Source organism: Plectropomus leopardus, chromosome 5 (genome assembly GCF_008729295.1).
Source record: "Plectropomus leopardus isolate mb chromosome 5, YSFRI_Pleo_2.0, whole genome shotgun sequence".
NCBI lineage: Eukaryota > Metazoa > Chordata > Actinopteri > Perciformes > Serranidae > Plectropomus > Plectropomus leopardus.
The window spans coordinates 22,020,942-22,046,322 of record NC_056467.1 but is presented as its reverse complement, the minus strand read 5'-3'; the positions used below and the strand labels follow the sequence as shown (position 1 = coordinate 22,046,322).

The 25,381-nt window shown below is 39.0% G+C and overlaps 1 protein-coding gene across 1 annotated transcript in view; it reads right to left on the bottom strand.

Moving 5' to 3' along the window:
* Positions 1 to 12,595, bottom strand: part of igsf9ba (immunoglobulin superfamily, member 9Ba) — an 80,635-nt gene extending 68,040 nt beyond the window's left edge. Inside the window, exon 1 of the mRNA XM_042486012.1 lies at positions 12,367 to 12,595. Within this exon, the coding sequence (XP_042341946.1) occupies positions 12,367 to 12,430 (64 nt within the window). The 5' untranslated portion in view covers positions 12,431 to 12,595. The remainder of the gene's footprint in view (positions 1 to 12,366) is intronic.
* Positions 12,596 to 25,381: the final 12,786 nt, after the last annotated feature.

Below are 25,381 nucleotides of genomic sequence, written 5' to 3'. Positions count from 1 at the left end.
TTTGCTTGTATTCAGCAGAAACAACAATGACCTCAGTGTCTCTCCACTTTTACTTCTGTGCAGGGACAATCCAAGATGGATTTGGTCTCTTCATTATTTAGAACTCTTTAATGGCAAAGTTCCCCTTTCAGACAAGCAATGCTCAGTCAGGGATGCAATAGACGTGCTGACACCTGCTCGAACACCCAGCGAGAAGAGAGAGAGGAGAGATGTGTGAAATGGGCTCGGCTTGCCAAAGACACAAAGGGCGAACCAACATTGTTGGGCACTGCGCCGCCAGAGGTGCATATAATGGGACGTCTTTGGCAGCAGCTGTAAGTCACTGAAATTCCTCAGTCCAGCCATGATTCAGTTATTTTTTTTGCTGAGTTATAAATACTTTGGCCAAGGTGTTTTATATTAATTACACATAGGCATGTTGCTGTTATGTCCAATTATTGGCTATGTGTTGAATTGGCATCAATAAATCAGATGAAACAGAGAGAGTGAAAAATTCAAAGCAACACTGACTTCCTATAGCGTATGTCAGCGTCTCAGAAATCCACAGCTCCACACATCTTCTAATAAATGTATCCACTTCCATATAATTCCCATTTGTTCACTTCCTGTCTCTCACGCTCACTTCTTCTTTCTGAGACTCCCATACAAACACTGGAGCTGCATTTCAGAGCCACATAAGTGTGCTCAGAGTGGATTTAACACTTATTTCTGGAAATAACACTTATTGCTGCTTTGGGCAAATGAATGTATGTGTTTGCTCCAAAATAGAGCAAAGACATGGCATATTCAGGAGTGAAAGGTTCCTTTCAGAAGCTTTAAATGTGTTCCTGATTGAAGATGGAGTCGGTCAAGCAAGCGTGATAGCATATTTAAGATAGTCAAAACTAGTATGAACAGTATGAATACTGCAATATATCAGTATATCATATAATCATTTGAGGGTTTTTTTTTTGCTGATTTTCTTTTTTTTTAAATTTAACTTAAATGAGCGTATTAACATATGGTATATTTTGTTTTTCGGAAATGTTATCTTAAACATTTGCACTGTTGGCATGAGTTCCTCTTTGTCTTTGAAGCACTTACTTTGCTACTTTTAATCAAAAGTAACTGCTTACAGTTACTAAAAATAATGTAGCTAATAATAAAAATCTAAGTAATACTCAAATGAATGATATTTATGATATTTACTATTCAATAATCAATAAAAGGATAATTAGATGCTGTTCTAAAGTCACTATTTCATCACTATTCCAAAAAATGTTTTGCTTTTACAGCTTATAACCACACAACAAAATATGCCATAATCATAACACTGTTTTTTATGTGCTGTCCCTGAGGTTAAGGTTTGTTTGGGAAAGATTGTGTTTACAAAAGAAACTAATGTTGACTGTTGTTGGGAACTGCAGTTTGAAAACCTCATCCTTGAAGCCCCTTTTCCACTGCACACAAAAACTGCTAACATCTGGCTTTTTAATGTACGGAAATGGTCACTGTGAGCAGCGAGCAAGAATATGGACGTATAACCATGCTATTGACTATTGTTTTTTCCCTCACTTTAAATCATTGGAATTCCCTCTTTAGTCATTAAGTTCATTTAACGCCTGAATGGCTTATTAATCACAGGTCTATACTACAGTACTTATCTTTTCAGCTGCATGATAACGCAGATAAACTGCACAGATCATTTAACTGGACCTACTGTAAGTCATCATGTCATATTTTACTTCTTTTATCAGAAGCGGAACTGCATGCTCTCACAGACATGATGATGTAGCAGCTGGGAGATAAGTCCATCCAATCAGAACCACAGGATCTGAAAAAACTGGCTTTCCCAGAATGCTGCAGGCTTTGTTTGCAAGGAGACTCCACTGGGACTGGACTGGCTGAGGGAGGAGGAGAGGGGGGAGGGGGCACCACCAGAAAGAGCTGGCACATGCCCAGTACTGAGAGTCTGCCATCCACAGCTTGAGCATAGGCCCTTTCCTAAGCTCATTACTAAGCTTTGCTCTTATGACTGTGAGTGAGGAAGTACAGCAGTGAAAAATGTGAATAGGAGAGATGAAATTGCGTTTGGTTTCTGATGGAAAATGATGCACTGGTTGGACGAAATTAGGAGGACATCATTTCAGAATGGCTTGGTAGGCATGTTAAGCATCAGTCAAGCAAATATGTTAAATGCACATATTTATGGTTAATAAAAACTGTATAGGTAAGAACAGAAATGACAAAAAGGGTTGCAAAAAAATAAAGATGGACTTTGCTGCCTTTGGACAGAGCCAGGGAATTGGTTTTAGATAATAAGCATATTTTGAACAAACTAACAGTGGGAGTCAAAGCAAAAAAAAAAAAAACACAATAATGCATTTAAATTTTTACATATTTCTTTAACAATAAATTTGGTTCATTGTCAGTGAGAAAAAAATCTTTGATCTCTCAATATAATAATGAATGTCGACTGTACATCTGTGTTTGAATCATAAACGTGAGTGACAGATGGTAGATTTTACACCTAATTTCTTATCAACTTTTGATAGTTTTACAAGCAGCACAGATTATTTTATGCCAGCCAGAGTCACAGTAATAATGACAGTAGCTGTGTGAATACAGTATACTGATGCTTTAAGGAGGGTTTTGTTGAACAGTTTGTTCTGTGGCATGAGCTGCATGCAGGCTGTGTGCTGCTGAGTACCACATCCTGGTCTTGGTTTTTAATCAAGTACTGAGGTACTTGTACTCGTCTGGGGAACACTATTTATACAGCCAGTCCACAACATTTTAGAGATGAATACTGTACTTTACATTTTGAATCTGAAAAGAATCAGCAATCAAAGGTGTCCCAAAATTCAAGTAATCTATAACATATCTATTTTAAAAAGCACAACAATTTCTGTAGATGAAGACACAAAACAGTATATCAAGATAAAAAATGGTTTAAAGTGCACAGGACCGTTATGGGTGCCCTTGTGAGGTCGAGGCTTCAAAAAAGGTAGATGCCAGACTTCCAGCAGCAGGCATCCATGAGAAACAGCACCAAACGACAATAACAACAACAAAAAAATCCTTATATAGCAAGGTGAAACGCCAAGCAAGAATAAATCTGGTGTTGACTTGTACTTTCACTTTTGCTGCCGTATATGTAACCAGTAACCAACAATCCTGCACAGTATACCTTTTTAATAAATGTCTCTTAAGCAGGGCTGGGTATCATTTGAAAAATTACAATAACAGTACTAACACCAGTACTCTTGCATTGTCATCGATACCAATGGAGTACCCCTTTTTTGATACCTTTTTTTCTGCTTCATTCGATACCCATCATGAATGAAAGCATTCAGTTATGTAAAATTCCACAAGAGGCTACATGCATATTGTATAGCCATACTTTAAAACATTTTGGTAGCGTCTCAGCACACTAAACTGCCAACTCTTCACCACGCACAGACAGTATGGTTGTAGCTGCTATGGTAGTGGGCCAATTCCATGCAATTTTGGATCCAAAAATAATTAAAGGCATTATTTAACAGGAGAAGTTCAAATACTATGTGATACTGGGTTATTTCAGTCAATACCCTAAAGGTATTGAGTACCAAAACCCAGCTGATAATATTAAGTCCATTACCAATTGCCAAATGGGGTAACACTATGGCCCACTGATCACAAGCAACTATCTCTAGCCATAAGTGAAATTAATACCAATTGCAATCTTTGATTTTTTTGTGTTTATTGGCAGCACTTATTGCTTTTAATAATAACTGACCCAACCTTGGCAACCCTGCAGCACTGTATCATTCAGTGCCCATCACCAACCAGACTGTACCAACTGCAATACTACAAGAGCTCTCAGAGGTCAAGAGGGCTTTGATTCTTATAGATGTTGAGGGCCAGACAACTTGACATTAATTGAGAAATGTAATTTATTGACAGCTGTTATATCTAAAAAGAAAATATGACTTTAGATTGTTTTTCACAAAAAAATGTCTTTTCTATTCTATTATGGCAGTTTTATGAGATTCATATTGGGATTTTTAACAAATACAGAGAAGTAGTCACAACATGAAACATCACTAAATTGCACTGAGGCGGATATCATTAAAACTTTTGAAAACTCTTCAGATGTTAGACAAATTAAAACACTGCTGTCAAAACATTTCCTCAACCATCTCATGGAAAGCAGTCTTTCACAATGTCCCAGACAGCTCCAACATCTAAACAAAAAGTGAAGACAGCCCAGTCTATCTGAACTACAATCTGAAGCAGGACTCCAGAGACAGTAGGAGGGCTTTCAGACGCCGCCTCGGCGCTACTGGGAGGCCTCAGATACGTGAGTGGCAGTTTTGACATCTTCACAAATGCTGTCTGCTTCTATATATCTGCGTCTTTGAAGAAGCATGCCTTCAGAAGAAACCCAGCGACAAGAACAAGTGTGCCAAGCCACAGTTCATGAGGGAGCTCCTGTGAAACATCAAGGACCGGGCTCACGAGAAGGGAATTACAGATGAATACCATCTGGCCAAAAGCCAGTTCAACTAACGCTTAAAAAACACAAAGTCCCAGCACTGGACCTGGGAGGAGAGTCAGTCTGCCATCAGTGACTCAGGCTGAAAATAGTCCTTCAAAATACCACTCCCCGACACTTTCCAATGACATTTAATTACTTCTACATTGCCATCAGCGTCCCCCTTGCATCACCTTGATTGGTTGCCAGTCATCGTTGACTTTGTTGAACTAACCTCGAGTGTCCCTGACCATATGCTGCCTCTCAAATGGGCACTTGGCAAAAGAAAACTTCTTTGAATGTCCATTTACAGTGTCTCATTGCTTATACCTGAACTGTTCTGTGCAAATCACTGACTTGAAGTAGTCAAAAAATTCAAAAAATGCAATGTAAACATCTACTTATCTCAATACAGTATTTCAAAAAGTTGTAGACTGCATCAGTTTTCTAGAATTACCTTTTAAAAGTTTGCAAAGCTGGATTAATTGTTTAATCTAATTAATATTCACTTTACAAAGTTGTCACATAATTCCCATTTTTTAAAGTTCAATTCATTATTTAATTAAACTGCTAATCCACAGGCTAATACAACAGCTCACTGGAAAGTCCAACACTTCCAACACTTGCATAGAATAAGACTTTTTGACAAGGTGCAGGCGAGTTTAATGGGTGCAGAGATCAAGGCTGTTTACCACATGTTTACAATGTCTACACCCTGTACTTTAGAGATGCAGTGACGTAGCAGAGACATGATGACATAAGATTCAGAAAGACTTGAGTTTGAGAGGTTCGAGTAATGGATCCATGAGTCTGAAGGCTTATCAGACAGCCCGGTCGCCAGAAGAAAAGGTTAGTATTGTATATTTCAGCGAACCACAAATGTGTTACATTTGCACGTTTTTTTATGTATCATATTAACATCATGTAGTTGGAAAAAGGGATAGCGGATGCTGTGGCCCCTAGGTGAGACGAAGCTGCAGATCACCGATCAAGACCAACAAACAACAAAAACCGGTTGTGACTTAGTCATTACTGTGTTTCCATCTGCTTTTTAGGCACCAATTGTAAGTATTTTTGTAGCAACCCATAGGTTGTAGCCACTAACTTTAAAAGGGTCCTAATGGACCTGTTGGTGTGTTTCCATCTGCTTTATTTTACTTCCTAATGTGAGTGCTTTGTAGTGACCCATGCATGTATTTCTAGCGGATTTTTAGAAACCGAACATGAGTGATTTAGTGACCTGTCGGCAGGAATAGTAGCGTGTGAATTGGTAATAACAAAACAGTGTTTCGGTATAACCACTTATTTATCAAGAACCACTTATTTATTATTAATCACTATTTCATTTTTTGCCTGTTGAGATTTGGCCCCTAAAACTGGGTATTTTAAGCCACAACATGATCTCCTCCTAACCATATCCAATTGGTTTTTGTGCCCAAACATAACCACATGTTAAACACTGCGTTATTGAAATGTAAAGTTTCCATGTAAAGTTTTAACGAATCTGCAACATATTAACATCCAGATGTAACTAGGGCTGGTGCGAGGCATCGCACCGTTTCACACAGCGCGCGTCATGAGAGCGTGAGCAGCGCCGAACATGTTGTTTTTTGTTATCAAATGAGAACGTGCACACTGCACGCCTGAGCAGCGCCTGTCAGTCGCGTCTGAGCTGCGTGTCAGCTGCAGCACATCTAGAGAAGTGGTGGCTCGCCATTTTTTTAACATGTGACGCTCGCACTTGTCAGCAGGAATAGACTGCTGACAAACTGAATTATCATATTGACTCTATACCACTTTATACTGCAGTTTAAAGTCTCTCTCTGTCACAGATATGGGGACATACAAAGATGTTTGTCTTACCTCTATTTCCTTGCTTCCCTTTCAAAACAAAAGCTATCTGACTGTGTCTCTGTGGACAGAATGCAATCAGTTGCTGATACAATTCATTTTATTTTGAAACATTTACAGGATGGGGTTGTAGGCTGTGCAGGAGCTTGTATAACTTCATAAATGAGCGGAATATGTGCTTATAAATATGAAAATACAGCACTCATCAGCAGGCAGCGGTTTGCCGCAAGCCCCAGTTAAGGCTGGACTATTTTGATGCAGAGAGAATGTACTAGTAATAGTTATTTCTGTTAGAGTAAAGTTATGGTGTTATTCAAATTGCTGTAAATTCTTTACTGTAAGATGTTTTGTTGGACTGCTACATTTGAGGTTTGTTACTGTAACAAAGACTTAACTGTTTTGTTACTCCTCCTAAAAGTAACATGAATTTTACATTGTTTTATTCATTTTTTTGATCGCTAAATGTAGATTGCACTACATTCCTTTTACTTGAGTGGAACAAGCTCTTGCATTAATTTTATTTTGGAGAGACTTTAAATCAGACTGTAAAACACAGATTACCAGTTAAGGGCTCTTTTGTTAGGGAATAATACCCTGCAGTGTATGACAAGTTTTAAAATGTTATTTTTGGTAAATTTGTTGTTAATTTAATCGAGTAATAAAAAAAATAATAGCTAGATCAATAAAAAAATCATTGATCGATTAATTGATTAATCAAAAAAATAATCGATTAAAAAAATAATTGGTAGATGCAGCCCTAAAGGTAACATATGCATCGTTTACAGAAATGTACAATGGCAACATTTTTCCTGGCGATTGGGTCGTATCAGATGCATGTTTTAAAATACTATGAGGAATGGTCTTTTAACCCTTCACAATGTCTTACAGTGCACAGTAATTCTCCAGTAATATGTGCCTGCTCTTATTTGATTGGCCAATGCAGCACCTAGCCTGTGGGACTGTCTTTTATTACACAGTGCTGTCATCTGACGACTAAACAACTCCCTGCACACTGTAGCAATCACAAGAAATTATGTTGTTTTTTTGTTGCAACTTAACATTTAGCCAAGAATACAGCAGCAGCAAAACAACAAAAAGTCGCAAATGTGTGCCCAGTTTCAAGCCATGTTTTTTCAGTTGTCAGCTTCACATACATCTGAAAAATAAGCTATGCTTCTATTTTAAATAATACAGCTTGCAGGAAGTATATTTTTACACTTTAACTCTATTTTCTTCTGTTTTAAACATGTAACTAACTACAGTGATTGTGTGTTTTTCTCTGAGCGCTGCCAAAACACAGGTGACCTACACTCAACACTGTCTGAACGCATCCTGTAGAGACAGACAGAGGAGCTGCTGCTGCTCACACTCCGCCTCCTGTGCTGCTCCTGCATGGTGCAACATGAACTGAGCTTTTCTTACTTTTCATATGATATACCCACGGCTTGACCTCTGCTTTAGTTTCCGTAATCTGGCAAATTTGACAATGAAGGATACAGTCAACACAGATGACACTCTTTTGTCTTAAAATCTTGACACGCTTTTATGTCAGAGTTCTGCTGACAGACTTCACCTTCCACTTTCAACACCATGCTGCCTACACAGATAATCCCAACTAAACTTGACCCATTTAGGCTCTCAATTTCCTGTAAAGATGAAAACATTTCATGAATCTGGGACTCTTCTTGTCAGACAGCCTCTCTGAGAACACAACACAGTATAGTCCTGTGAGTATGCAACTATTATTATTCTTTTCTTCTGTCTATAAAAGTATATAAAATGCTAATCACAACTTACACTACCAAAGCCAAGATGAATGTTTTACATTTGATATTTCATTTATACCAGATACAAATCTATTTAATTTACAATGACATGAAACCCAGAACAAGCAATAAAATCTTCCCAATTGGCAACCAATGTTACATGTTACCCCTTTGATGGATTTTAATTTTTTTCCATCCTATATTAAAATTTGACAACACTCACATTTTCATGCTACCTTTTCATGTTTGCAGATGACGCCACCTTTATGACCTCCATATCTTCATATAGGAGGAACACAACCTGCATCACATCATAATGTGCTCAGACAAAACTCACTTTCTTCTAGTCAAACCATTTAGAGCATTAACACAACATCCTGCTGGTCTTGTATTTTCTGTGTCAGTCACTGGAGTTACTGTTTAAGATGACTATGTGATATATAAGAAATATAGCATTGTTTTCTTGATTTTTAATATGTAACAGTTTCTCAGTTCAAATTTAACACCCAACTCATCTCCTGATAATGTCTTCAGCCCAGCTGCCAGAAGAAAATGTGGGCATTGTATGTTTATGTGAACCACAAATATGTTACCTTTGCATGCTTCAGGGTATCATATCAACATTTCTAAAGTGACATAACATACAAGGTGACTTAGTAATCCAGACATGGATGGGATCGTGGATGGTGTGACACCAAGACAAGATGCCAGCCAAGCTGTAGACCACTACAGACAACGTCTCCAACAACCAACAAAATTGATTGTGAATTTTTGTCATTGCCATGTTTATAGCTGCTTTTTAGGCACCAAACATGGGTGTTTTGTAGCCACCCATCACTGTGTTCTAGCAAACAAAGGGGTTTTATTTTTTACCAAGAAATCTGTGCTTTTCCTGCTGGGATAGTGGCACAAAAAGTGTTTGTCGTTTTACAGTGACATTGCTGCGTTTCCAGCGAAGATCACGCCCCCCCTAAACCCGGGGAAAAGCTATTTTTCCTAACCAAAACAAAGTGGTCCTTTTGACTAAACACCTAAACAATTTATTAACCACAGTGCTGTTAAAACATAAAGTATGTATCTGCTGCATAACAATGTGAAAATGTAACATCTCTGTTTGCATTAATGTGTGATGCCACCATTTTTCTGGGGATTGTGTTGTATCTGATGGTCTTTGGCCTTTAAATTGCAATTACAGTAATGCGACTTCTTATGTAAGACTACCTTCACAGTAAAACTGATATTCTGCTGCCCTCATCTAGACATATTGCCTCAGTGTGGAATTTCTATGTTCACTGAATAAAAACAAAACTATTCTGCCTTGTTTTAGGGAATTTAAGCATTTTTTTAAATGTAATTCTCTTCAGGGAAAATAAATCTTGCTGCAGATTCATTCCTAACACAGAGCAAAGTGCACATATAACAAAATACCATTCAAGACGGGGAGCCAAATCTCAGCTCAACTGTTTTGGAGCAAGTTATGCTTTGGCCATCTGTTTTGATTTATGTTCAGTGGTACCTTGAAATCTGACCAATATCTCTCATGTGTGAGGCAGTGAAAACAATAATTAAAACAAGCAATTAGTGCTCTTACCTCCAAGTCTGACAATGGAAAAACCCATCAAACCTTCTTTATTTAATATAGCATTTTCTAATTGGTGGTATTAGGGTCAGGTGTGGACCACCATTTTGTTAGTATGACATCCAGTTCAACAGAATGGGATCAGACTGGCTCTCGATGCAGAGGGTGGGTGCTGAAACAGCTGACATGCATATCACTAGCAGGTGTATAGAGACGGCTGGCAGCTTATCTAAAGGAACAGTTTTACATTTTGGGAAAAACTCTTACTCAATTTCTTGCTGAGAGTTGGATGAGAGGATTGATGATACTTTTTTGTCTGTACCATAAAAATAAAGGTGGAGTCTGCAGTGTAGCTGTCAGTGATGTAGTGGTAGTTGATAAAGTGGGTGTATTTCTGTAGATGAGTAGGTTACAGAGGAGGACGCTGGTTCACTCTCCTATATATTCCAATGACTTTTTGGCTAATGGATGGGTAACTGCACTCAGCCAGAAAAAGAGGTGGGTATACCCCGTAGACTTGTGTATACCCTTCACTACACCACAGTCGGTAGCGTCAACAAACATCTTAATAGACAGGCGGACAGTGTGAGATATCACTATCTGAAAAACCAAAAACTGAAGTCGTACATCATGCTTACTGTCAGGTATTGCGGATATGGGTAGAGCTGTGGTTGGCACGGGTTATCATGGTTACATATCAAAACTGGCAAAGAGGCTTTTCAGGAAGTGATGTGGTAATTACAGCTCAGTCCATCCAAAAATGTACGTACTACTGTTAGTTCACACAAAAGTATGTTAACGATAGTACACATATCAGGTATACAGTGCATCGGATGCAATAGTTTAGCACCCAAAACCCCATAAAACAAAAAAAAAAAAAACACATTCCTGTGTTTGTATGGATAGCCAAATTTGTAATTATTAAACTGGTCTGACTACAAATTTTGTGCATTCGGACAAAGCAGGCTAACTGTTTCCCAATAATTCCAGTCTTTATGCTAAGCTAAGCTACTGGGCTGCTTGTTGTAGCTTCCTACTGAATCGACAGACGTGATCAGTTTCTCATCAAACACTCAGCAAGAAAATAAAAAGTATTTTCTCCAAAATATCAAGCTACTCCATAAAAAAAAGCTCAATGATACAAAGCAACCAGAGTCAACATTTTATTTAAAAACTCTGTTAAGGTTTTTTTTGCGGGGGGTTCCTTATCTGCTGTGACTACTTTAGTCATTAGGTATATCTACCTTGAACAACAGCCTATCAATGGATTATGCTGCAATTACTGACTATAGCTAAGCATTTCTGACATTAAAACTGCATCTTTTTTTCCCCAAAAGCCTTCAACTCTGATCACAGGTTGGTGTGCTAGCAAAAGGAGATGAAAAATATGTCACATTTGGTGTTACCATGCATTTCAGAGATGCTGTGTAGCACCAGACTCAGTCCAGACGCTACATTCTGGGACACAGCAATAGAGAAGTAGACCAGCTCTCATTTGTAATCACTGCTAGACTGTGTTATGATTTGTAACTCTCTGGTGCAGCCTATAAGCCTTTTTCAAAAAAGTAAGTCACCTTCAGTGCAGTGCTGATACCAGACAACACCTCTGAGTCGATATTACTAGGCCCAACGTCTACGCCTTCATAAAATGGAGAATTTCTGCGTTGCAACAATCACCCCCAGAAGAGGTCCTCTGTTTCTAAATCAAAAATGTTTTATCAGATAACATTTTCACATTGTGCTTGGCTTGGACCTGTCATCACAGGAGGAGCCAGACCTGCAAGCAGACCAGTTTTGACTGGGTATGTAGGGTCATTGGGATCATTTACCAGGCAGGCCACAGCTTGGCACATGTCTCCCTCATCTGGACACCAGTGGAAAAGCAAGGTTAAGTAAGTACATGGGTCAATAGAAAGTGCTCAGGAAAAAAATATGAACAAAAGGGATATTGTGCAGTTTTTTGGCTCCAGGAATGATTAGTAGCCTATTATGAGCCCCTCAGATCAGCACCGGGCGAGCCTTGCAGCCTGTGTGTGCTCAGAGCATCACACACAGCACTGTGGCCGTATCCATGTGCAATGTGAAATTCAGCATGTGAATCCCATGCATGCAGCAATGGGCTCTATCAATTCAAGAGTGCATTTTATCTGACACGTAATGCATTATTTAGTTACTTTTCCATCTTGAAGGCTGAGACGGTCACACCCCTCTCCTGAGAACTCAAATGGGACTGCTTGCTATGATACAATGCACACATATCCCCCCCCCATCAGCAGCGGGGACGTTATTACCAATTTGCTCGTGGTTTTATCACACAAATGAGCCTCGTGGATGTCACAATACAGGCCTAAAGCCAACACAGCCGTATCAATCAAGCCATCTTTGTCATGGTCAATCACTGTGGAGCGTTTTTTATCACTGTCATGTGAAGGATCATACCACACATATCATGCATATGAGGCCGTTTCAAGATATTTGTTTCCTCTAACACGATTTAACCAGGGCTGAACTTTCACGTGACATATGCAGCCATTTGTTAGGATGAATTAGCCCCACAGTTCATATGCACTAACGTGCAAAAAAAAAAAAAAATGCCATGCGATTGCAAAAAGCAGCACCAACGGAGACAGCAGAAATCATATGTGCGGCACAAGATATATTGCACTTCAACTCACCTTGAGCGGCCGTTCCTCTGGTGCTGAATACACTTGCTATCAGAGTGGCCACATACCAAATCATAGTACTATTGCCGACCAGCTATTACCACGCAAAGTGCCCCGTTCAACCAATCTCTCATATTCGACCTTGCACCTCACGGTCTCTTAGCAAAAGCCCCTTTTCATATCCTATTTGCTTTCCTCGTGGCGTTTCCCTTCATCCCTTCCCTCCCCCGTCCTTCCATCCGCATCCTCTCCCGAAGAGACAGAGCACCTGCACCGCCGCGTTTGTAGTAGACGGAGCCGTTTTACGAGCGCATAGTGAAACCAAGTGTGAGAATGCAGCCACAGGTCCGCCTCTTCTGTCATTGGATTGGCTGCTGATTGAGGCTTTGGGGCGTGTATTGGCTCTCCGTACGCCCCGCACCCGAATGACAGGAGAGCGGCCGTGCGCCGATTCAAGGTGAGTTGGAGCGTGCCATAGTAGTGGAACCGCAGTATCATGCGCATTGACAGAGAGACGTGTCCACATCTTTAAATACCTCTCTCCTAAACTGGCCCCACGTGCACCATCACCGCCCATCATCCATTCATCCACGCAGCCGTTTATTTGTGCACTCACATCAATATTGGCACCATGCAGTTGTTTATGGTTTACTGTATGTGGAAAAAAGGGGGGGAAAGCTGGTGAATGTGTGTGACTCATCTGTCGCTCACCCATAGCCCTCGGCTGTTGTCATGTCGCTGTCTCCGACATAAAACGCTCTTTTTTTCTCGCTACCGCGCCGTGTCTGGCTTTATGTGATGGGTGTGGCGACAGATACAATACCGTTCGCCTGTTTTTTCTTCGATGGCCGCGAGCGCGAGGATGCAGCTCCATCATGCTGCCCACTGCGCACACATGGTTACCACTGATAAGGCTGCCTCACTTTCACTGCCTGTGTTTCTACATGCATGACCACAGAGGGATCATAACGCCTGTGCGCCTCTGGCTGCTCGACATCAGCTCTGATTCTCACCTAAAAAACGCTCGCACTGGCTGCTGTGTGCCGCCGGATAATAAACATGTAGGTGATCAATCGTTTGAGTCGAGACTAGTCTTGCAGATCGTGGTCTTTAGGCAGAATTTGTGACAGTTTTGTCTCGGCGTGTGTGTGTGTGTGTGTGTGTGTGTGTGTCTGTCTGTCTGCCTGCCCCTCCACCCCCTCCTTTTTGGGGGGAGACTGTCATATTTCTGTCTGCAATCAAAGAAAATCTACAAAAGGTGACTAAAACTCAGATATTCTCCATTTTGTCTGCAGACCTTTTTAATCCTGCAGTGAGAGACTGCTGAGTTACATTTTCACATCAACTGAACATTTTTCACACTGTTTTATAACCAGTTGTGACTGGGATTTAATGGCAGTCCTTTTCTGTTTGATTTTAGCCTTACACTACACACTAAAACCATGCAGTACATTTTTTAAGCCCTTAAAGATCCAGTGTGTAGGATTTAGGGGGATATAATTCGCAAAAATCGAATATAAATTGAATGTTTTCTTTAGTGTATAATCACATAGGAACTGTTGTGTTTTCGTTACTTTAAAATGAGCTGTTTATATCTACACAGGGAGGAGATCCCCTTCACAGAGTCCAACATGTTGCACCACCATGTTTCTATAGTTCCCCAGAACAGACAAATCAAACACTGGTTATTGATAGAGCCATTTGCGTTTTCGTGTTGGCCACCGTGGTTAGTAACCCCTTCGTGATGAGTAGTGTTGGAAAAACACAGATTTTTTTAACATAAAAGTGTTTTTACTGGTTTGAATCACCAGGTCTTTATGTTTTGGACAGGAAGAGACCTCTACGGATAATTTGGGCCCTGGTAAAAAAAAACCCTCAAATGTCTGAATCTTAGCTTAAAAGAAGAAAAGAGAGAGCGCACATTAGCAAGTGTTGGGCTAGCAGCCCAAACATCATCTGTGAAATGCCGATTTGTAACCTGAATCTGATTTATTTTGTGTTTTTACTGGTTTAAATCAATGGTTCCTCTTGTTTTGGAGAGGAAGAGTCCTCTGCGGATAATTCAGCTCCCAGTAAAACCCTCTGAGACGTCTGGATCGAAAAAAAAAGGTGAGAAATAAGCAAGTGCAGGGCTTCAGCTCTCGATAAAAACCTCCTGTGCAATGTATACTGGGAGAAGTTTCAGCAGCTTGCAATCTGCAATTCACACCACTAGATGCCACTAAATCCCTATAAATCTTACACACTGGACATTCAACAACTTGCAATTTTGCTTGTCTGTGTTCTCACTTGAAGGCATCATACAAGGCCTATGCATGTTAAATACATATGGGGTGACAAATTACATGTCTTACTAAGGTATTGGGCTATCATGAGCTTCCCCAACAGCCTTAAAAGGGCTCCTTGAAATGTAACCCCAAAATCTCTGAAACTCTACTACAGGATTGAATGCTGTTCCTCCAAAAGCCATTCACTAATTGGTTGCTGCTTTCATAGGTTTCAGGTTCTAGTAACTGTTAAGGCCACATCATGTAATTTACACATTTTTCATACGCATCAAACTACTCAGTGACCCCCCTCTTGTAGGCCGTGTGCATTTGCATTTAGTCGCTCATGAATTCAGGTTTTTCTTTTTTTTAGAATTTCTCTATAACAGTGCCTTCCAGCCTGGTCAAAATCCCAGGTGCCAGATAACTAATAATAAGAAAAACAACAACAGCTTAAAAAAAATCATAGTTTGGCTACACATTTATGTTCATGTTTTTCCTGATTTTTCTCTAAGTCATTTCATTTCTCTAAGTATTTGTAAAATCCGGAATAGTTTACGGCTCTTAAATCTGTTTAAATAAATGAATCTGAGCAGGGAACAAACTCTTCAGTCAAACTTCTCGCAGCTCATACAATGACAATCGTAGACTGTGGGGGTGGAGGCTATGGAGGCCTCTCAACACTCCCTGGTATCATTTTTCCAGTCACCAGAAAGCTATGCTTGTTTCATTGTGCATATGGTAACACCTTACGTATGTACGACAGTTAGAGGTAGCGAGTTGACTGTTCTAACAGTATGCAGTTGTCATGCGGTTGCTAGAAGGGGCCTCACTTAGAGTTTTTTGGGGGTCAGCAATGGTGCACTTTATAGTGCCTTCATGGACAGTCTACCCTTTGAAACCTGGATCGACATCAGTTTTCTTGTGCTGGGCTCAGATGCCTTTTACAAGTATTTTGAGAAAATTGGAGTGGTATTTTTCAACAACATGGGAAAGAAGGGCACAGAGGAACTTGGCAAAAAAAAATTACACGAGGAGGAAAATGCCCATTCAACAATTTTATAATGATCATAATTATGTAAACACTGCTTCTTTTTGAAGGGTTTCAAGCCATAAATGCTCGGAAAGACTACTCTAAAATGCTAGCTTCATACAGAATATACAGCCATGATCAGATTTGGAGCTGAGTGATACTACTATCTGAGCTCCTCCCTCACAGCTGGGCTCACCACACCACATACATACAGTGCTGCACATTTTTCAGTGTAAGCAGGTGCAGGTGGGAGATCCAGAGATGGAAACTAAAGAGTGTTAACCTCTTCTAAAGAATGATGCGCCTGTAAGAAAGCAGCATGACTACTGCTGGAGGGGAGGTTTTACGCTGCAGAGGACTCGGTGGCATCTACAACTGAAGCAATGAGTCATAAGTTATAGATCCTAATTATCAATAGCTATGTGCCATCGAGTCCTTGTTTAGTCATACAGCCTGTGACTAAACAGGAAAAACGTAGGGGTTTCACATTTTAAACTACACAGAGAGGGCTGTGTGAAGAATTGTTACTTTCAATGACCAGGCCGTTTTAAAGGTGGCGCATCCGTCAGATTCTCAAAATGACTGTCAGGGGAGGCGTGCAAGAGTGTGCTGTGACTGCTGCATGATAAAACAAGGTCACATTACCTATACAACCTCCTCCAACCCTCACGTAAAGTTACAGAAGTGCTGACATGACAGGGGAACATGCTGCAGGCCTTCTTCAGCATGAGCCTCAATAAGTGTAAAGCCTGTTTCCACAGCGACACACACATGACATAACGGCATTTGCTTCATGAGGCCGCAGGAGAGATTGTTTTTTTAATTTTTTTTCTCTGGGAGAGAATTTGATTTCCTACAAGCCAGAGCGGAGAAAAGATAAGAGCAGTTAAGATAATCTCTTATGCAACAAAACTATTAGTTTTCCAGCCCTGTTAAAGGAAACTGGATGGCCGTGTTACCAAAGACCAGGGAGGGAGCAGGAAATGTTTCTAAATTTTGAAAGCAGCGGGGACCAGCGGCTGCCCAGAAAAACAACTTCAGGACTATTTTCTGCAGAAAACGGCCTATCCCATGTTGCATGTATAATTCATCAGATTGCTCTTTTATTGAGTTTGGATGTTTGTGCTTGTTTGCAGCCTCCCAGTGATCAGAAAAATGATATTCCCATTAATGGGTACAAGGGAGGTTAGAAAGATCTGAAACTAAAGAAATAAGAGGTTAACTTTCTCCTTGACTATACAGTGCCATTTAAAGTTACAGTTTAGTCTTCTTTTGAACAGCAATCAATGAAGAAGACAATGCAGTGTTTTTCTTTTCTGACAATTGCAGAAACAAGGCAAGATTTCTGTATCTGTCGTCTGTTAGATGCCCTGCCAAAAAATAATGGAATGAAAAATTAATAGATATTTGTCTTCAAGGACAGCACATTCTGTTATTTTTAGGGTCATTGTCCTTTGGGATCTTCTCAGCCTGTCACTACTGTGAGCAGGCAACTTTTTGATGTCTACAATGGGGAAGGCTAAAGCAGGATGATACAATTACGGCATCCCTAATCCAGGAAATTCTTGCACTGCTGCTTTCTTCCCATGTTCTGTAAATCTGTACATTGATGTGGCTAAGCATAGATGCTAAATGCATCCACAGACTCACATGCTTTAGTGGCAGAGACATATGGATGTGTACACTGAGGGCCCCGCGCAGCATCAGCCTGCAGCTGCCTAACCTGCCAAACAGATGTTCTGCAGCATGTCTGTTTATGGTGTTTTATAAGCTCTGTATGTCCCTGTAGTCTCATACTGCCTCTAAATATAATTCATGCATTTGTCCAGTAGTGGTCAGTAGTGCTTTACACAAGAGACTAGCCTGATGTTTCACTTTTTTTATTTGTGGGTTTATTTTTGCTTGTAAAAATATTTTTCAGGACAGTTTAGAATAATTTAAGAGCATTCATTTTTGCCCTAAAACTCTGAAATAGGGATTAAAATCCCTATTCATAATAAGAAGAAGAATCAAGATGTATGTTAGAAAAGTGTCCTTCAGTGTGCACATAAACATTTTCAGCCATACAATATAATAAAAACAGTCTTTAACTGTAAAGAACTGGACACAATGTAATCATTATATTGCAGATTGGCTGCTGTACTCTGGGTATTTATCGTCATTGTCACATTGGCCAGTTCATTAAAAATGAATTGGCAACTACTCTGATTACCAATTTGTCAAATTTCAAGCAAAAATACCAAACATATGCCAGCTCCAGCTTTTTAAATGAAAAGATTTGCTGCTTTTTTTGCTAAATGTTTTCAGAATCCCGAAACTAATATTCACCACATGTATTGTTTCGTTGTTCCACTGTCCTTATATTGCATATGTGTGCCTCTGCAGATTTTTTTTTCTCTCTTTCTATTGTTGGCGCTGATGTCATCAGTCAACTCTGACAAATTTCACCTTTATGAAGCAATCAACAGCCCCATTTGATCCTAGCTGAGTGTATGTGATATCTACAACTAAGTCAAGTCCCAGTTACGCTGAACAAGAATATAAATGCAGCACTTTTGGTTTTGCTCCCATTTTTTATGAGTTTAAATTAAAGATCTAGGATAAAAAGACTTATTTCTCAAGATGCTGATTAAAACAGCATCATTATTATACAGGTGTTCCTTTGTTAGTCACAGTAAAAAGCCTTTCTAGAATTTGTTGTTTCATCTTGTAAAAAGACATTAATATGCCTCCGTGTCAGCAACAGTCTTGGCTGGAGGCATTATGTTTACAGAAAGTCCACCCACCACAGGACTGAAGAGATATTCTTCAAATTTTGTACGAATGTCCCCTTGGACTAAACGATTAAGTGATTAGATTTTGGTGGTCATAGGTCAAAGGTCAAGGTCCCTGTGACCTCACCTGTCTCATTCTTGTGAAGAGCACCTTGAGGAATTAAAAAACAAAATTGGCTAAAAAACATCCTCATGGACTCAAGAATGAACTGATTAGATTTTGGTGGTGAAAGGTCTGCAGTCTTTAAGTGAATAAAAAAGTCTTAGATCTTAAATTTAAACGTCAAAAATGGGAGCAAAAACTAAAGTGTTGCGTTTAAATTACTGTTCATTGTTATTAAAAAATTAAAAATATTCGGATCAAAAATAATTGCTATAAAGTTACAATGTTACAACTTAAACAGTTCTGCAGATGTTAACACTGGGTTTTTTTAACATCTGATTTACAGTTTTAGTTACCTACATATGGTGTAAATAAATTTCCCGTATAGACAGTGCAGTGTCATGTTATTATACTATCTTGATTTGAATTCAAGCACCAACTGATTCAGCTCCACTGTTTGGTTTTGTGTCTATTTGTCTATGAAGCAGCAGATTTGAATGACACATGCGTTGGCAGGAGGGCTTAAGGCCTCAAAGTCACTTTCATTCTCTGCACTGCTCCTCACAAGAGAATGACTTGTCATGTTCAGTGGTCATCAGTAGAGTCTCTGAACAGCCCACCTAAATAGTGGCTCTTACGGAAAATATGCCAGGCGCCACTGTCCGTTGTTTTTAGTGTTCTGAACTGAAGTGTAATCTGCAAGCTGTTTTACCTCATAAAGTGACAAAAATGAATGTTAAGTTATCTTATACCAATGTTACGCCACACTAAATCATTTTGTTTATCCTAATTCAGCTCGAGGTTACACGTATGGTTCCTGTGGCTTTACGTCTCTCTCTAAAGGTGTGCGTTACTGCCAGATATGGAGCTCATCACTGGTTAGTCTAACTATAATGCAGTGCAGTTAATTAATATTCCAAGCAAGAGGAAAACGTACAGTGTTTAAGTGACGCAAAGATCTTAATTTAAAGCTGCCTGCTCACCTTTATCACACTGAAATCATTAAGTCTCAACATTTTTTTCTCTTGTGCATCAGCTGACTTGTGAAAGCTATTAATACCACAGTGGTGCTAATTGAGCTGTAGATGCAGTGCCTGTTCATTTCTGACTTTTCTTATGTTCTGAATAGCATCACATCACAGCACTATTTAACCTCTCTGAATGTGGTATAATTCACTGGGTGAAACTGTGTTGACAGCTTCTCTTTAGCAAGAAGAGAACAAGGAGTTCAATTACTGTGGCCAAGAGGAGAAAGAGTTTTGTGTGTGTGTGTGCGTGTGTGTGTGTGCGTGCGTCTGTATGTAAGAAAGACAGAGGGGGCACATTAAGTCAGTTATTGTTTTTCTACTTGTGATAACTTACAGAGAGTTAATCCCATTGCGACCAATATAAAAACTTCCTGCAGTGCTTGGCAACACAAACTGATTCAGCCTGCCAGCCAGCTTATCGGTACAGTCTATTCCCAAATGATTCAAACTACTGTAGCTGTTGAGGTTAGGCAGTTCCTTTTGAGAGTGGAATTAAAATTGTCACTAATTACTGATTACCTGCTAACATTTGTACTCAGTGATTACATTTAAATTCATTTCAATCAAAGATGACACCATGGACAGGTTCATGAAGAGAAAACATGAGGAGATATATCAGCATCGGTTTTTAGTTATCCACAAAATATGACCATATAGACACACCCAGAGTATATATTTTCAGATTTTTAAACAGCTGTGTAGCCTAACAATGTGGGTGGTATGTGTAGAGCAACTGTGGTAAACTTCCCTCCATTGTACCAGCACCCAGATCTTCCTGCTCATCTCTCAGCTAGAACTGCGTGACATGTCATTCGGCAGGTTTTCGCTGGTACTGGGATTGTTGCTCGAACTACAGATTGTATGTCCTTATTTTCGTATGCTCGCCATCATGGACACAAAGAGTATGGAAGCAGATCAAGAGAGAGAATTGCCCCCCTTCTCTCTCTGACCAAACTCTGATCAAAAACTTAGCAGTGCAGATCAAATATAAACCAAGATTCTTGTACTGCGTGACCTAATTCTCACCAAAAATGTATTCAGAAGCATATTTTAGCTCACTGTTTAACTTAAATTTGAGATTGTTTATTACCAGCTGGCTACCATATAGTTTCCTGTGGAAAAATGGCCAGGCTCACATTATGTCTTCTCTGGTCATGTAGCACCACTTTCAATAGTATTGGCATCTTTCTACTGCATAGACAGGACAGTTTTATGAAAAGTCCATCTTTCAAGCAGTGAAATATTTCTATAATATCAGTTGGGTCGATTATCTACAACAGGGAAATGCAACAGCTCACTGATAATACAGTGAGGTTGCAGTTTACATGGGAAACATGGCAAACCAGTGGTGAGAAAATGTTGACCTGCTAAGTGATTGGTAAATAAGGCCTTTGGGGTGTTTTTCAGGGTACGCCTGTTAAAAACCTTATCTAACCACACTTGACTGATTGGCTGCTTATTGATTAGGTGGTTACCATGGAGATGATTTATGGTCTATCTATCAGGTCTCAGTCTTATCACCCCCCCCCCACAAGAAATCAGCATCAGGTCCATCCACCCTTTGCTAAAAATGCAAAGTTATGTTAATTTGATGCATATAGTGTATCAGGATTATATTGGACGGAAAGTAGATTCAAGTAAAGATGTTCACTGTACTCAAGTGCAAATTTGAAGTATTTTAAGTATTTCTATTTTATACTACTTTATACTTCTACTCCACGTCATTGCAGAGGAAAAAATTGTACTTTTTACTCCACTACACTTATTTCACAGCCATGCGATTAGTAATGATTCAGATTAATATTTTAACCTAAAAATATTATAAAATATGATGCAGTATTATATACTGAACGACCAAACAGTATATTTAGCAGTGAAAAAAAATATACTCACATTGACCAATTGGGTTTAAAAACATTTAAGTACAGCTTACACCGGAATTCATCAATTATTATCCCACAGTATGACACTGACAGTTATGTGTTTAAATTTTGTTTACTTTGTTACTTAAAGTACATGTTGCTATTAAGCACCTTACTTAAATAAAATGTATATGCAGGACGTGTACTAGTAATTGATTATTTTTATTCTGTGGTATTGCTATCTTACTTAAGTAAATGATTTGAATACTGAGTGCTGGTCATGTTACATAATTCAGCTCACATGTTCTCTGGAATACTGACACCAACACCACTTCACACTGAGCATAAACCAACACATAGTTAAGTTGCACACTGGCTGCAAATTATAAGTAAGTACAGAATGGAGGAGACAGTTTCAGTACATAATTATCCTGCTAAGTGTCTGGAAGCTTGGCTTTCACTAAAGCTTCATCTGTTTATTAAAAGAGATCTAACAGCATTTAAAATTAGGTTAATGCAGGGTCTTTTCTTTAAAAAACTTGCAACAGATGCACCAACCAAAAGGGAACGTTCTCTGTAGAATATTTCATTTAAAAAAAGGAGCAGTGGAAGAAATAGTCAGGTTTTTCATTTAAAAGTTACAATACCACAATGTGAAAATACTTGCTCAATGTTCCGAGTAAAATCCTACTTACTTCTTTTTTCATAATTTGCTCAGACCCTATTCAGAGTATATTTAAAAACAAAAACAGCAATTAAACTTTCATATGATATTTTGACATGTATACGTAATATCACATCTACTGTTGAATTCAAACACAGTTTAAACACAAATATAAAAATAAAGAGTTTAAAAGGTGCCTTACACTTGAGTCACTGTTGGCCATGCGTGTTGAAAACTGTGACCCAGCTCAACTGAAGTCAATTTAAGATGATGCGGAACACTCTGATTGGCTCAAAGACATCCAATCAAATAGGTTTGTGCTTTTGGGTGTAGTCAGATGAAAGTGATCATAGATCTATACATCCTAGAAAAATATGTCCAATGAAATGGTTTAGGGGTTCTGAACAGGTTCAATAAAAGTACAGTATTATCAATAATATGTATATAAGTAAAGGTACATATGAAATTGTGTCATGCATAAACCTGTAAGAAGCATTTTAATTTTGTAGCTGGTCTGGGAGGTCTTTTTCTAACTACTTTATACACTGTTGGGAAGTTAAATCCGTACCAGTTAATCAGTGATCATATTTTCTGCAAGCAGAATCTGAATCTGTTAAGTAACTAGTGACTACTAAAGAAATGTAGAGGATTAAAAATGTCTTTCAAATTTTCAAAGAAAGTGTTTGATAGCTACTGCTAATAGTTATTAGCCCTAGCACAATATATTTGTGTGCAATATAATTGCAGAAAATATCAAAAATATCAAATTAACAAGCTTTGGAGGATGATATTTTCAGACTAAAACAATTAGGGATACAATGTTTGTACTATAAACAATAAGCAGAAGAGGAGTACTTTTAAGTTTCAAATATTGTACATTTACAGCCCAGTGCTGAATATGCTTGATAACGTCTGACCTAATAAGATGATGAAATGTGATATGCTTATTTGCCAACTGTACTTTAACTCTTTGAGACCTGGGGCAACATCACTTTTCTTGTACTGCTTTCAGACGCCTCTCACATGTGTGTAAACTTTTGAACACTGAGCAAATTAGCGTACAAAAACATTTCAACAATTTTTTGATAATTTCTTATTTTGTTGCTCATTGCCCTCTTCCCATGTTTCTGAAAGAAGTCAATTCCTTCAGGTTTCACAGGGTTAAACAGGGTGAATTCAAGTCAATTGGAATGTACGAACTATACCAAAATATTTTTAGTGATAAGCGAATACACCATTATCTGCATCTGGGCTGCGTTCAGCTCCGACATAACACAGCAAATGCTCATTTAAACGGAAACAGTGGTGTGTTGAGCACCCTGTTGTGTTATGCAGGCTCACTGCCCTTTAATATGGCGGAGTATAAATCTCAATTCAAAGGGGCTTTACTGACATGGGAACCTTCCACTGCCAAAGCAGGTGTGAAATAAAAACAAAAATTGTATGTGCAAGACGTAAAGATGCCCCTGCACTGGAAGTGGACGGAGTTTAGGCTGGAAGTGGGTTGAGCCCAAACTGGAAATGGGTTGGGCATAACTAGGAGTTTTTATTTTAAGCCTGGAAATGATATGGGTTGATCAGAACTTTCTATATTTATCATTTATTAGAAAACCATCCATAAAATTGAGCTTCAGATCATTTCTGATTCAGGGGTGTGTCTGGGGTGGCACGGAAAATCCCTGAAATCTGATTTATATGTATTCTCAAAACAGTGTGCAACGATGTGAAACAAGCTTGTAGGTATGTCTTCTCCCATTCTGTGGGCGTGTCAGAGGTCTAACATTATCAGTGGCGACATATACATGAATAACTGTCTGGTAGACCTCTATTTATTACACTTACATGTTTGTTTACATTTCACACTTGCTTTGGTGTAAATATGTTTCACGTGCCAAAATAACCCTTTGAACTAAAGTGATATGAACACCATCATGTTAAAAGTCTGTGTAACACAACAGGATGTTAGCATCACGTCTGTTTAAATAACATTTTTGCTAGTTTTTTAGGGGCTAAATGCAGCCCTAAATTTTCATTTATAGGTGCAATTCAGTCTTAAACCTGAGAGGCAGTAATGTGTCAGAGTAATACCTAGCCTGACTAATTCCACATACAAATAAATTGCTACAACTATTACAAAGTTTGTTCACACAGGCTTATCTATCGTCTTTCTTTTTTCTTTTTTTAGGTGCTTTAATTATGGCTAAACTTTGTACTTGCTATTGCACTATTTACTTTTGGAGGAACAATTTCTTGAATAAATTATGGAAGCTTTATTTTACATTTGTGTGATGTCACTCTGTTGTGTTGTGATTGGTAGGTCTATTTATATTTCTATTTATACACGGTAACTTTAATAATTAAAATATGTAGCAATGCCAACATGTGTGCCCACAGCAGTGCTATGCCACCCTGCATATGTCGGTGCATGACTTGGGCCAACTAGAAAACATTTTTTTTGGACACACCACTGTTCTGACTGCAAGAGTAAAAGACTGAACAAAGCTGCCCAAATTAGAGTATTCCTTTGTCATCAGTGTGGATATTGGCACATTTTACTCAGATAATACTGGTCTACATAAAGTGGACATTATCTGTATTGGATGCTCCTTTCATCTGAGTATTCAGCTAAGCCCTAGTATATACCTCTCTCTGTGATAACTGTCAAAAATACTTTAAAGTAAAATGAATCTTGCTGTAAATTCAAAAAAGCTGTGAGCCGTGCTGAAAACCCCTCTGATCCCTTTTATTAAGTCGCTCCTGCCTCCCTCACTCAGCCACCATGATGTGAAACGTTGCCTTCTCCTGCTTTTGTTCGTTAGCCTTTCCCATCTGATCGTCATGTCTGGAAAATCTGAGCCGCCTCCCTATCAGAACCTCAAGCTGCTCCTGCTCTGAGGAGACACTCTCTGGCTGCGGCTTTTTTAATGAAAGCTATAGCCGAATGTGTGTCAGCTGCAATCTTCAATATGTAAAATAACACTCCAAACAGCAGAGGCCAAAAATAGCACATGCACAACCCGAGGAATCTCTACGTTTTTTAGGTTGAAACGCCGACTACAGCTTAAAGAGTGAATTAAATTACAGAGTTAGTTAGAAAAGAACAATAAGTGGCAGAAATATTAGCGGGAGAGAAAATGTCTCGCTTTACATGCACACTAATAATAGCTGCAGGAAGGGGGTTGGGAGCTCTATGGAAACCTTCAAAGAGCAGGTTTTGACACCCACAGAAGGTTACTTTGTGATAAGAATATCCGTCAAAGAAAGTGTGACAGTTATGACCAATGTACAGTCATATA